Here is an 11,867-nt window from a genome sequence, read left to right as displayed (position 1 = left end):
GGTCATTCGTGGGGCGGTTGTGCCCGGATCGCCCGTTCTTCCTTCGCAATCGAGGCATTGGTCCGGTGCCACGAGACCTGGTGGTCTGCATTCCACATTGTCGTACGAGCCCTAGTTAGTTGGAGCCCTTCTCCCTGCTTCGGCATGGCGTGGTCCAGTACGTACCTGCCTTACCTGCACATGAATCCGAGTCGTTAGCGTGGGCCGTTAGCTGCTCTTTTTTGACACTGTGCTGCTGTTCTACCTCCTGGCTTAGCCGCCACGCTGGATTTCTGCTCGAAACCTTGCACCCCCAATTTCGCCATCCGCAGGTCGTACCGTTTTAGGCAATCCAGCCAAGCCGGCCAGGATTCAGGGGAGTTTCCAGGGGACCGCGCGCTGTTTCTTGTGTGCGCCCGCCAATCCAAGTGGCTCATGCTCCCGCCTCCGCTGAGAGCGACAGCCTCTCTCAGCCGGCCCTCTGGTTGCTCTGCTCTTTGCACCACAAACTTCGCGGGAGGCCAACACAATCGAGAACTGCGAGGGGTTGAGACCGACACAAGAAAAATCATCTTGAACGGCCGCAGCGAACCTGTATTCCAACAATTGCATCGGAATAGCATGCCACAGCCGATCCTGTCGTCGGGCCCCTCATCATCTCAACCTCACCAATAGAGCTCCTGCTCCCCACCGCTCCGCTACCTTACCCGCCCGCCGCTCTCGCTGCCTCCTTTACTGCCTGTTGCCGCTCCCCACTCTCCATTGCCTGCTCCGACACAGTTGATGGGACTTGGTTCACTGCTCACGCAACGCCCGCCCTCTGTTCCTCCACACAAAGTCGCTCGACGAGCCGAAACCTCCAAAATCCCGCCACCTGGACGATGACTGTGTCAAGCGACGCCGGTAGCAAGCTGGAGCCTGTCGCTACCATGTCCAATTCGTCAACGCCTTCGGCCGCGAGCGGCAGCGCCCCTGCAGGCGATGAAGCCGGTATGTCTGTTCAGCAGAACCACCACGCACTACCCTGAAATGCACGATTTGGCAGCCATTTGTGTTTTTCTGATTTTCCACCCCGCTTTCCCTCCCCATCCCCTCATTTCCCTGTTGAGTGCGAGAGTTTTGGCTGATGAGCCCCTCCACGCAATTCAAAGCCTCGACCATCATGGTCAACACGAAGACCCCCGCTGCCTTCCCGCCGCCCAAGACCGACAAACCTCGACCTCACGTCTGCGGTACTTGCCAGCGTTCTTTTGCTCGGCTGGAACACCTGAAGCGTCATGAGCGATCCCACACAAAGGAAAAACCGTTCCAGTGTCCGGAGTGCGCCCGGTGCTTTGCTCGCCGTGACTTGCTCTTACGGCATCAGCAGAAGCTCCACCAAACCACGACACCGTCATCCCGCCCGCGCAACCGTCGCGAGAGCGCGAGCGGGGCGACACCGGGTGCCGGCCGGGTCCGGAAGAACAGTGTCGCGGGTCCCAGTGCTGCCTCTGGCGATGCCGCTGCCTCCATGAGGCCTCGGGCAAACACGATCAGCCATATCGACAATACAGCCATCCAGATGATGGCCGCGGCAACATCTCAGGTCTCGAGGATCCCCCCTACCCACAGCCGCCACCCTAGCCTGATTGGGCTGCCAACCCATCACAGTCTAGAGGCCTACGGCATGGCTTCGGCTTTAGCCCACCGTGGAGCGCCTCTCGGCCTGCCCAAGCTCGAGACACATGGTATAAACGGCATGGACTTTTCCGGCGGTCTCAGGACAGCTCCAGCGATGCCGTTCGGCTCCGAGTTCGATATGGACGGAAGCTTGTTCTTCGGCGGCTCCCCTGGCTCCACCATCAACCCCAACGCCCTCCACTACAACGATTCTCCGCCTTCCATGGCTATGGACCCCCTCTCGCCCTTCCCGCATGGCCTTCCTGACACGTCGACCGCGAGCCAGTCACTGGACGATTTCGACTGGGTAACGGGCTTCGACCATACCATGTCATTCAACAACGGGCCCTTGGAGAACGCTGTAGACGGCTCTTCGCCCTCCGCGCTCAGCACCACGAGCCAGAGCGGTATCAGCGACGTCATGGTAGACGGCTCGAACCACCACACGGCAACAACAGCAACAAGTTCGATGTGGCAGACGTCCATAATGGGCCCGCCCCAACTGCCCAATCCCTTCTCCCTCGACGTCAGCGGTTCCGTCTTCCCAGATCTCCTGAACGGTGCACCCGTGTCGCCGCAGCCATCGTCCGCAAAGCCCATGGGTGAAGGCTACTTCTCAACCCCTTCACCCTCGCTCCTCTCGAACCTGAATACGCAGAACATGAACCAAGCGCTCAATTTCGGTGCCGGTCCGGAGACGCCGTCCTCGATGAATGGTAGTAATCATCATGGCACCTTACCCGTCTCGACAATCACTGATTCAACAAGAAATGCCATCCTAGGTGCCCTGTCGGCCTCCCAGGCGTCCCAGTTTGGTACGCGGAGATACTCGTTCGCCACGTCGACTAACCCCCTCGCCACCGCCCGAACCTCCTCGAAGACCGTAAGCACAACCGGCGGCACCGGCACCGCCATCGCCAGCAGCACCGATCAGACCACCTCCCTTCCGACTACACAAGAACTCCAGCGATACGTCGGGGCCTATCTGCGATACTTCCACCCCCACCTGCCTTTTCTACACGTACCGACGCTGACGTTCGAGATACCTGCGCAATTGTTGGCTAACGGGCGAAATAGCGGCATTGGCGGGAGCGGTTGTTTACTTCTTTCTATGGCGGCCATCGGCGCCTTGTTTGAGTTGGAGCACCAGACGTCCATGGAGCTGTTTGGGATGGCCAAGAAGATGATCCAACTGTATCTCGACGAGAGGAGGAAGGCGAACGTAAGAAAGGCAGAATCCATTCGCCGAACTCCCATGTCGGACCACAGTTCACAGCAGCAGGATCCTCCCATCGAGACTCCCGTGTGGTTGGTTCAGGCTATGCTCCTGAATGTTGTGTACGGTCATAACTGCGGGGACAAGCGGTCTGGAGAGATTGCGTCCACACATGCGGCCGCATTAGTAAGTCTTGCGCAGGGGGCAGAGTTGCTGCGGCCAGTCCGAGTCGAACCTGTCGCCAAGGACGTCGAGATGTCGGATGCTAACGGCGCTGGCTCTTGGAATGGATCCGGGAGGGACCCGTCTGAAGAGCACGCCGAGTGGCTGCGCTGGAAGGCCGCTGAGGAGCGGAAGCGGACGCTCTATGCCGTCTTCACCCTGTCCAGCCTTCTTGTCTTGGCGTATAATCACACGCCGGCCCTGACGAACTCGGAGATCTTGCTCGACCTTCCCTGTGACGAAGAGTTTTTCGCCGCCGACAGCGCCGCCGCGTTTCAGGCCAAGGGCGGAGTTGGGGCGGCAAACTACAACCGCATGACGTTCCACGAAGCCCTAGGGCAGCTGCTGCGCTCCAACGAGAAACAAAACACGCGGCCGTTCACTGACCCCCACCAGCCCTTTGGCTCGGCGGTCAACGCCAGTGATCTCCCCGAGAGCAGCCTGAAGCCGAGCAGCTTTGGCTGTCTGGTATTGATCAGTGCGCTGCACAACTACATCTGGGAGACGCGCCAACGACATCATAACAAGGTCTGGACCAATGAGGAGACCGAGAAGATGCACCGGCACATTGAGCCGGCGCTCCGGGCGTGGCACGCCGCCTGGGCAAGTAACCCGCGGCATTCCGCGGAACGTCCAAACCCTCACGGAGCAGGGCCGCTTTCGGCCGATTGCATCCCTCTATTGGATCTGGCCTACATCCGCCTCTTTGTCAACCTCTCGCGATCTAAAGAGAAGTTCTGGCAGCGCGATTGGGATGGCATGGCTGAGGAGCTGGCGAAGGGGTGTGAGATTGCCCAGCACGCCGAGTACTCGCCCGCCTCCAACGCCGAGTCCGCCAACACGGATCCCTCGAGTACGCCTGGGACGGCTTCTCTTATGGTCGATACCCCGCCAACACAAAGCTCTTCTCCTGAATTCGGCGCCTCCAAGTTGCCGGTCTCGGGTAACGTTAACCCTGAGCGGACACAGCAGGCGCCCCAGTCATCCCAGATCCAGACATCCAACAAGGAGTCGATATCTCGCCGAGAGAAGCACTTGCGAAAAGCAGCCTTCTTCGCGGCTGAGTCTCTTTCCGTTTCCGACAGGCTTGGGATCACGTTTGCCAATATCACTAGCCGCGAGTTGCCTCTACAGGCGACGCTCTGCGCCTTTGATTGTGTCCAGGTCCTTGCTGAGTGGGTTGCCACTTTACAGGACCGCGTTGGGCCCTATCTGGGCATACTGGGCCGGGACAAGGTCGATCTCACACAGGTACCGGCAATCATGTTGCTTGAAGAAGAGGATGTCAGGCTACTTGCAAAGATTGACGATATCATACGAGGTGCTGAGATCAAGATGAGCATGGACATGACTCAAGTCAGCAGCAATGGGGGGGTCTCGAGCGTCGACAGCAAATTCCAGGTGGACGACAATGCGGGATACGCCGCGAAGCTCTTAAGAGTCACAGCCTACATGTTTGACAAAGCTGCTGTATGGCCTGGTAAGTGCTTTCTCGGGGCAGTACATTGCTTCCCTCGGCAGGCTGCTGACTGAATTCCCAGTCACCCGATTGATTACGTCCTGCCTCGAGACCCACGCGAACCACACGCGTGCCCGCGCAGAAAAGTCCGTCATGGCCCAAATCTGAGTTTCTGAACACCTCGCATTTCAGACCCACCTCTGTGCTTTCCCAGTCGCAAGTGAGCCTTGGCTCGCTTTTGGTCGAACATTTGATCATCACTGGACTCCTTTGTCTCTAGTTCGTGGAAGGGATAGGGGGCGGGTTCGGCTTTTCTCCAGGTGCCCCCCGGAAGGCGATAACCCTGGGTCATGTTATCGCCCAGGCAATTCGTCAGATATCGCGTGATCGTCGACTGAAACTATGTCGTTGGGCCTTTTTCTCTTTCTACGGTCAGCGTGGCCTGGTGATATTCGATTCTCCTTGGGTCTTATGGTGTGTTCGGGGAGACACGCACACAGGTCCGCGGGCTCTAGCTCGGGGGCTTATAGGACTTACTTTGGTTGCGTTTGTGTTTGAGGATACTATGAGCATCGGAAAGCAGGGGAGGGAAGGCGGTATCCGAAGGTGTGGGAACAAGAGAATACGGAACGAAAGGGTACTCTTGGGATGACTGCGGTTGAGTCGCGGCTGAGCTGCTTGACAACGGTGCTGTGGCAGCTGCAGTGCGCGTACATACATGGGTGACGAGTTAACGAGATATGCTGGACCTCTGGGCCTTTTTACTTCGGGTAAAGGTGCTTTACCACGGCGCTGGGGAGTTGAGGGTTGGTGATGCCCAATATGGGCTTGACGATAAGGATCCTGCACTTTTACGCGCGGATTGGACCGACGGGAGGAGCTTTACTGAGAGGCGAAAATGTCACGAGGTAAAACCCGTATGTATTTTTTTTAACGCCAGCCTTTTCGGAAAAGTCTTCAGGCTGAGATGTCCTAGAGCTCTCCATGACTCCTTAATGGCCTATTGTGGATGTTGTGAGAATTGCGATCATGGGTTCCTTGTAGCGAATTCGAGATTCTCAAGGCCTGGAGGATGGGCCGGAAAAAAACACTTTGCCTTTCTCTCGTATCTTACCAGGTAATCCATACATCAATTGCACTCCACGGGCAAGCCGTGAAGTGCACATATTGTATTGTATTCTAAATGTACGGAGTCCTGCGGATGGATTACACAGAGAGGACGAAGTATGCAGACCTGGTATAACCGGGGTTCATGTTTGAGTCGGGACGTGACTAGGGTACGCGTGTCAAGTCCACTCAAGAGTGCCGATTGGTTCGAATAAAATTCACTTCCCAAGTCCGTCTGGGCCTAAACTACGTCCATACTCCGTACCCCTTTTTTAGTGAATTTCTCTTTGTGGAGAGTTCTGTTCCACTAACTACTTCCATACCCAGCACCAAGATACACTAGATTGGGGCACTTGAACAGCCTCTTGCGCTGCTACGAACGTGGACTCGCGTGAGGTTATTACTGGCTTCTCTTATTTTTATGTTTTGTTCGTTCGTCTCTGCAGTCACGGGTCAACCACGATGTATATACAACGGCGCCCAGAGATTGGATGGTGGACGGCTCTTTAATTACACCTCTCTCCACTCCTCCGGAGCCTTCTCCCGCAGTGTTCAGGTGTTTTGCGAGATGGATCACCGTGGCCAGGTGCGGCAGAGAGGGGCCTAGAAAAATAATTATTGGGATCTGGGCGCAATCTTAAACCGTCCGCCCAGCCGAACAAGGAAGAGCATGGATGGACACCGCTCGCTAAGCTCATTGTGCCCGTTGGATGGGTCCGTCAGCGTGGACATGGTTCTGGGGGTAGCAGGGGGCTGCCGATGAAGAATCTTTTTTTTTCTTGAAACAAAAGAAGGGAAGGAGAAAAGAAAAAAAAGGAGAGAGCTGGGGTGAAGGAAAAACGGGGTAATCTGCCGTATCTGTCACGGGTCCCTTCCATTTCTACTTCCTCATCCCTTTTCTTACCGTTTGCTTCTGTTTCTCTCTCCCTCTTCCTCTCTCACTCTCTCGTTCCCTGCCCTCTCTCGCGCTCTCTCTACGCTCCACGACGCCACCTCCCATCATGGCGACCACAACCATGACAAGGGCAAGAGGCCGTAAGGCCACCGATGGCATCAAGACGGAACCGGTGCAGCCTTCCGAGGGGCCCCAATACCCAGACATCCAGACGATTCGGGACGCCATTCCCGCCCACTGCTTCGTCCCGTCTACCTGGCGCTCTTTGGGCTACGTCGTCCGCGACGTAACCATGGCGGCTGCTCTCGGCTGGGCGGCCTTCACCTACATCCCTCAGCTCGAGAGCTTCGGCTGGCGCACCGTCGCGTGGATGGTCTACGGCTACGTCCAGGGCCTCGTCTGCACCGGCATCTGGATCCTGGCGCACGAGGCCGGCCACGGCGCCTTCTCGGTCCACGGGAGGCTGAACGACGTGGTCGGCTGGACGCTGCACTCGGCGCTGCTGGTGCCCTACTTCAGCTGGAAGTTCTCCCACCATCGCCACCACCGCTTCACCGGGCACATGGGGAAGGACATGGCCTTCGTCCCCGCCACCAAGGAGGACCGCAAGAAGCGCAGGCTCGCCGACCTGTACCTGGACCGGGAGCTGTTGGAGGACGTGCCGGCGGTGCAGCTGTTGAAGCTGCTGGCGCACCAGCTTGCCGGCTGGCAGATGTACCTGCTGTTCAACGTCTCGGCCGGCCCCGACAGCCAGCAGCGCAAGGCCAGCTGGTGGCGCGTCAGCCACTTTGAGCCCACCAGTGCCGTTTTCCGCCCCAGCGAGGCCGTCTACGTCGCCATCACGGATGTCGGCCTTGCCCTCGTCGCTGCCCTGCTGTACCTTGCTTCGACGGTCGTGGGCTGGAAGACGGTGTTCCTGATGTACGGCGTGCCGTATTTCTGGGTCCATCATTGGCTGAGTACGGTTTTCTCTCCCTCTGGTTTTCTCCCATTTTTTTTTCTGTTTCCTGGCCCGGTAAGCTAACGGAAGCGACAAAGTTGCCATCACTTACCTCCACCACACTCATCCCGAGGTCCACCACTTCGACGCCGACAGCTGGACTTTCGTCAAGGGCGCCCTGGCCACGGTTGACCGTGACTTTGGCTTCGTTGGCCGCCACCTCTTCCACGGCATCATTGACACTCACGTTGTCCACCATCTCTTCCCGTAAGTGTTTTCCTCTGCTCCCACGCCTCAGCCACCACCCCGGGACCTGTCAGCAATGCTCCGCTAACACCTCGAACAGGAGGATCCCTTTCTACAAGGCCGAGGAGGCCACGGAGGCCATCAAGCCGCTTCTGGGTGACTTGTATCACCGCGAGGAGCGTTCCTTCCTCGGCCAACTGTGGTCGACCTTCACTCGGTGCAAGTATGTCGAAGCGGACCCCGCGGTGCCTGGCGCGCTGAAGTGGGCAGAGTAGAAGCGATCTGGATCCGATCTAGAGGACTCGTGTCTTGTTGATGGGGCATGTATGTGGTTTTTGTTCATGACATGGCATCGTGAGATAAGGGGTAAAGAGACGATACAGGTCTGGTATGCAAGAGACATAGACAGGACGGTATAGACGCACTAGTAACCCTGCTCGGGTTGTGAACGCTCACTTGTTCCTATCCGGCTTTTTGACCAGTCCCGGGCCACCTAGTGGACCTTTTTCTTGCCTTGTGTGGCCCCAAGGTCCAGACTGGACTCACTCTCCCCTCCCAGCTTGAAACTAAAATCCACCACGCCGACCAGCCCACTAACCGCTCTCACTAATCCCTCTAGGTCGTCGCACACGAGCGTCGTGCAGACCTGCAGCACCGCAAACTCGGCGTAACCCGGTTGTTCGAGGTTCCTCGGGTTGAGCAGGTTCGCTAGGGCAACATCCTGCCGGCCGCCTCCCCGGCTCGCCTTGTCATTGCTGCTGTGCCTGCCTGCCCCTGCGGGTGTGCCGTCGAAGCCGGTGCGTGAGTCGACCATCCTGATCGGGCCCCCGTAGCCCGCGTCGTCTTGTACGGTCACCGCCGGGACTGATGTCGCAGAATGACGCATGCGCATCAGCTGCCGAGTGAATTCGTAGGGTCGCGGGAGCGGCATGAAGGGCGGCAGGCGCTGGCCCGAGAGAAGAGCGTTGGAAAGCAGCGTGAGGCTCGAGAGGATGGTGTGATGCGTCGGTTGGAGGATGTCGAGCACGTTGGCCAGCACGTCTATCCACTCACGGTTGGACGTGGACGTGGACGTGGACGGGCAGCGCGATCGGGAGTGGAGGGAGAGCGAAGCTCCTCGCATATGGGAGCGCCGGGGATGTCGCTCAACGGCGTCACCGCCCTTGTCGCTCAGGCGCACGCGGGTGGGGTGCATCATTGTGTAGCTCGCCAGGGTAAGGTAAGCCAGGATGCGTGTGCTCCGCATGATGATGTTGTCATAAGCTTCACGCGGGAACTTGCCGCCGATTGTGGGCTCCCATTTCTGCCATTCCGAGTGTTGTGACATGGAGGAGATCAAGAGCATGACCTTGCCGAAGATCTTGCGGCCGACCTTGAAGAGGTGATGGGCTGGCGTCCCTGGCGTATTGACATCGCCCGCGGTGCCATTGATGTTCGACCTCACAGTAGTGCTGAGCACGCCAAAGTAGTTGGCTAGAAGGTAGAGCGTCGCCGACAAGTCGCGACGTAACCAAGTACGATCTGCCAGGGGCGACGGGAAAACCGTCCAGATGAACGCGACGAGGCTGCCACCGGCCACGCAAGCGACACGATAGGGTGCCAGCAGAAATGTTCTGCGACGCTGCTCAGTCACGCTATTGATCTTTGAGGTAGAGCGAAACACACATACGGGTAGAAAGGTTGGCCTGATCGCTCCGAGGCTTCCTCGCCGATGATGAGCACTTGGAGCTCGTAGCCGATGATGAGGACTTGGGTAACGATCGCAATCATGATGGCCGGAAGGAAGCGTGGGAACTTGAGGAAGAAGTAGTAGTTGATGAAGATTGAGAGCCACAGAAAGACGATGACGCCAGGTACATGTTCGTCAACGATGTACCATATGCCGAGGGAGAGGCACATGGCGATAATAGTGCCGCCTATTCTGCAAAGGAGGCCGAAGACAGATTGGCCAGAAGCTGTAGCATGCTGTCAGAAGAAGAGCGCGACGGTCTATGCCAAGGCAAGGCGACATACTCATGGTCACTATTCAATGATTGTCAGCCAGAACTTCTGTGCACATAACGAGTGAAAGGGGGTGAAGCGAAAAAAAAAAAAAAAAAGAAACAAAATGGTTAAAAAAAGGGAAGGGGGAGGGGGGAAGCGGAGGGTTTGAGCGGTCCGTTATGAGCAGCAGAAGGGAGAGGGAGAGCGGAAACTATACGTACTTCCTATTGCGATGATAATCATGGCCCATACTAGCCTTTGTTCCAGGAAGAAATGCTGAGTGTCTTTCAGGAAAGCCACGATCCCAATCGTCATGGTCGCACACGCAACTCTGAAACCGAAAGCGGATTCCTCGGAGCCGAAGAATCGGGTGATCTTTCTGAGCCCGTTGCCAAAGCGCTGCCAAGTCGTCTCGGGAGGGAGATGCTCGGGATCCTTCTTGCGGTTGTACTCGTTCCCGAAATAGACCAGGTTGGCGCCGATCTCCATGACATCGGGTGCTTCTTCGGCTGACGAATCTTCGTTGCCGAAGACGGCCTTGAACCACTTGCGCAAGCGACGGGGAGTGGGTGCAATCAAGCGCTTCTTGGACATTGTGCCGTCTTGCACCTTCTCGTCAGCAAAGTCGACGAGATCCTGAACCGCCTCGCCGGCTGCGTGCATGAGCTTCTCCATGTAAAGGATGATGTAGAGCTGCACCTGATCCCGCTCGCTCCTGAAATACGACTGCTCGGCAAGCCCCTCGTCGAGGTTTGAGCCCCTTTCCTGGACCCATTTCTTTAGCAGCTCTCCCTTCCTCGAGTAGAAGGCCTGGACCTTCTCGTCGAGGACCTTGGCAAAGCCTGCATTGCCGGGCTTCAGTTCCTCGGCTGCTTCAAGATCGACAGCGCCTGGCGGATCGGGGCCCGGTTTCCCTGGCCTCCCCGACTTCTTCTTGGGCTTGGGAATCAATTCGAGGCATATGGCTGCATGCTCGAGACCCTGGTCCACGGCCTCGGCGAGGATCTCGAAGGGCTCCTGGACTTGTTTCATGACCTCGTTCCATACGTGTTTCTCCACGTCCTTCTCCTCGGGCACGCCGTCTAACCCGTCCCAGTCGGGACGTGCAGAGAAGCGCTTGAATATGTCAAGGATGGTGTTCATTCCAAGCCTGGTAGTTTGGGAGCATCAATTAGCGGGCTCCAGACCCGTGGGAGGGAAGCAGCAGAATGGGAACGCACACGGGAACGTAAACGTTGCGAAACAACTTATAGAGCTCGCTCAGTTGTTTGGCATCGAGCTTGCCCCATGCGACGTCACGCTTAGCGAAGGGCAAGTCGGCATGCATCTTGCCGGCGAGCTCCCTCAGCTTGGCCCCTGTGTCTTCCAGCTCCTTTGCCGACTCGGCTTCCTTGGCCAGCTTAGGCTCGCTCCCCTGCTGGTGGGCGTCTCGGTCGGATTTTGCCAGGAACACCTCGTTTTGCATCGCCGCGTCGAGGGTGGCGTCCGGCTCGAGACTGACGATATACACCTTTTGGAGTGCGATCAGCTTCCTAAGCAACGCTACCCCTCCGGCGAGTTCCTTGAACACGACCAGCCGGCTGCTGACAGGTAGCACAAGCAAATTCACACCCATGGCCAAGGCGAGGGCCGTCAGCATGGCCGTCATCAGCTGCTTGACGAAGCTCTGGGCAGCGGCAGTGGTCGGCATGCGGGAGCCAAAAGTCGCCGACACGTTGACGAGGATGCTGTAGGTGATGGCGGGAAGGTTGAAGGCGGGCAGTTTGGCGCGGACAACGTTGCCGAACCAGATGTTGGCAAACAGCCAGACGGCACAGACGGCCGACTGGCTCGAGTTGTAAGCGAGAGCGGCGGCGGGCGAAGAGGCTGGGCCGGCGGTGTTCTGGCGAGCTTGGACGGCGGACCAGAGCGCCAGCATCGACACCGCCGAGCCGACGCACACGGCCAGGGCGTTGAGCATGAGATTCATCATGAACTTGGCTCTGGGCATGAAGGCCATGGCAATCACACTGATGATGGGAATGAGGTAGCCCAGCGTGGAGAAGTAGGCCGCGACGCGCCGTGACTGCAGCATGGCGATGCCTATCGTCGGAGGCAGGGAGCCCCTGATGCGGATAGGTTAGCGACGTATTTCCCTCCGAATGTGTTCCAACCCCCCCCC

At 57.8% G+C, this 11,867-nt stretch overlaps 5 protein-coding genes across 5 annotated transcripts in view; 3 read left to right on the top strand and 2 right to left on the bottom strand.

Moving 5' to 3' along the window:
* The first annotated feature begins 395 nt into the window (after positions 1–395).
* On the top strand, positions 396–710 carry P884DRAFT_254252 (uncharacterized protein). The gene has a single exon (XM_069440879.1). It carries the CDS (start codon positions 415–417, stop codon positions 652–654), a length of 240 nt encoding a protein of 79 aa, XP_069302224.1. The 5' UTR covers positions 396–414; the 3' UTR covers positions 655–710.
* Positions 711–860: 150 nt separating this feature from the next.
* P884DRAFT_190954 (fungal-specific transcription factor domain-containing protein) lies at positions 861–4,703 on the top strand (the record flags this gene model as incomplete). The annotated part of the gene is made up of 3 exons (XM_069437558.1): positions 861–969; positions 1,131–4,556; positions 4,618–4,703. 3 exons carry the CDS (start codon positions 861–863, stop codon positions 4,701–4,703), a joined length of 3,621 nt encoding a protein of 1,206 aa, XP_069302223.1.
* A 1,955-nt stretch (positions 4,704–6,658) lies between these two features.
* P884DRAFT_274477 (bifunctional D12/D15 fatty acid desaturase) lies at positions 6,659–7,998 on the top strand (the record flags this gene model as incomplete). Its single annotated transcript, XM_069442726.1, has 3 exons — positions 6,659–7,496; positions 7,576–7,744; positions 7,824–7,998. 3 exons carry the CDS (start codon positions 6,659–6,661, stop codon positions 7,996–7,998), a joined length of 1,182 nt encoding a protein of 393 aa, XP_069302222.1.
* Positions 7,999–8,216: 218 nt separating this feature from the next.
* On the bottom strand, positions 8,217–9,251 carry P884DRAFT_190488 (uncharacterized protein; the record flags this gene model as incomplete). The annotated part of the gene is made up of 2 exons (XM_069437516.1): positions 8,217–8,867; positions 8,904–9,251. Coding segments are annotated over 2 exons (999 nt in total), but the record flags the coding sequence as incomplete, so codon positions are not given.
* A 101-nt stretch (positions 9,252–9,352) lies between these two features.
* Positions 9,353–11,867, bottom strand: part of P884DRAFT_190918 (uncharacterized protein) — a gene marked incomplete at both ends in the record, with an annotated part of 2,944 nt that continues 429 nt past the window's right edge. The window contains 3 exons of the mRNA XM_069437549.1: positions 9,353–9,678; positions 9,919–10,856; positions 10,927–11,811. Of these exons, the coding sequence (XP_069302220.1) occupies positions 9,353–9,678; positions 9,919–10,856; positions 10,927–11,811 (2,149 nt within the window). The remainder of the gene's footprint in view (positions 9,679–9,918; positions 10,857–10,926; positions 11,812–11,867) is intronic.

The sequence above is a fragment of the Thermothelomyces heterothallicus genome (assembly GCF_042370625.1).
Source record: "Thermothelomyces heterothallicus CBS 202.75 unplaced genomic scaffold P884_scaffold_1, whole genome shotgun sequence".
Taxonomy (NCBI): domain Eukaryota; kingdom Fungi; phylum Ascomycota; class Sordariomycetes; order Sordariales; family Chaetomiaceae; genus Thermothelomyces; species Thermothelomyces heterothallicus.
This window is presented reverse-complemented; position numbering and strand designations above follow the sequence as displayed.

Excerpts from the sequence above, each read along its gene's own strand:
- P884DRAFT_254252 (XM_069440879.1), top strand. The coding sequence starts at position 415 with ATGCTCCCGCCTCCGCTGAGAGCGACAGCCTCTCTCAGCCGGCCCTCT.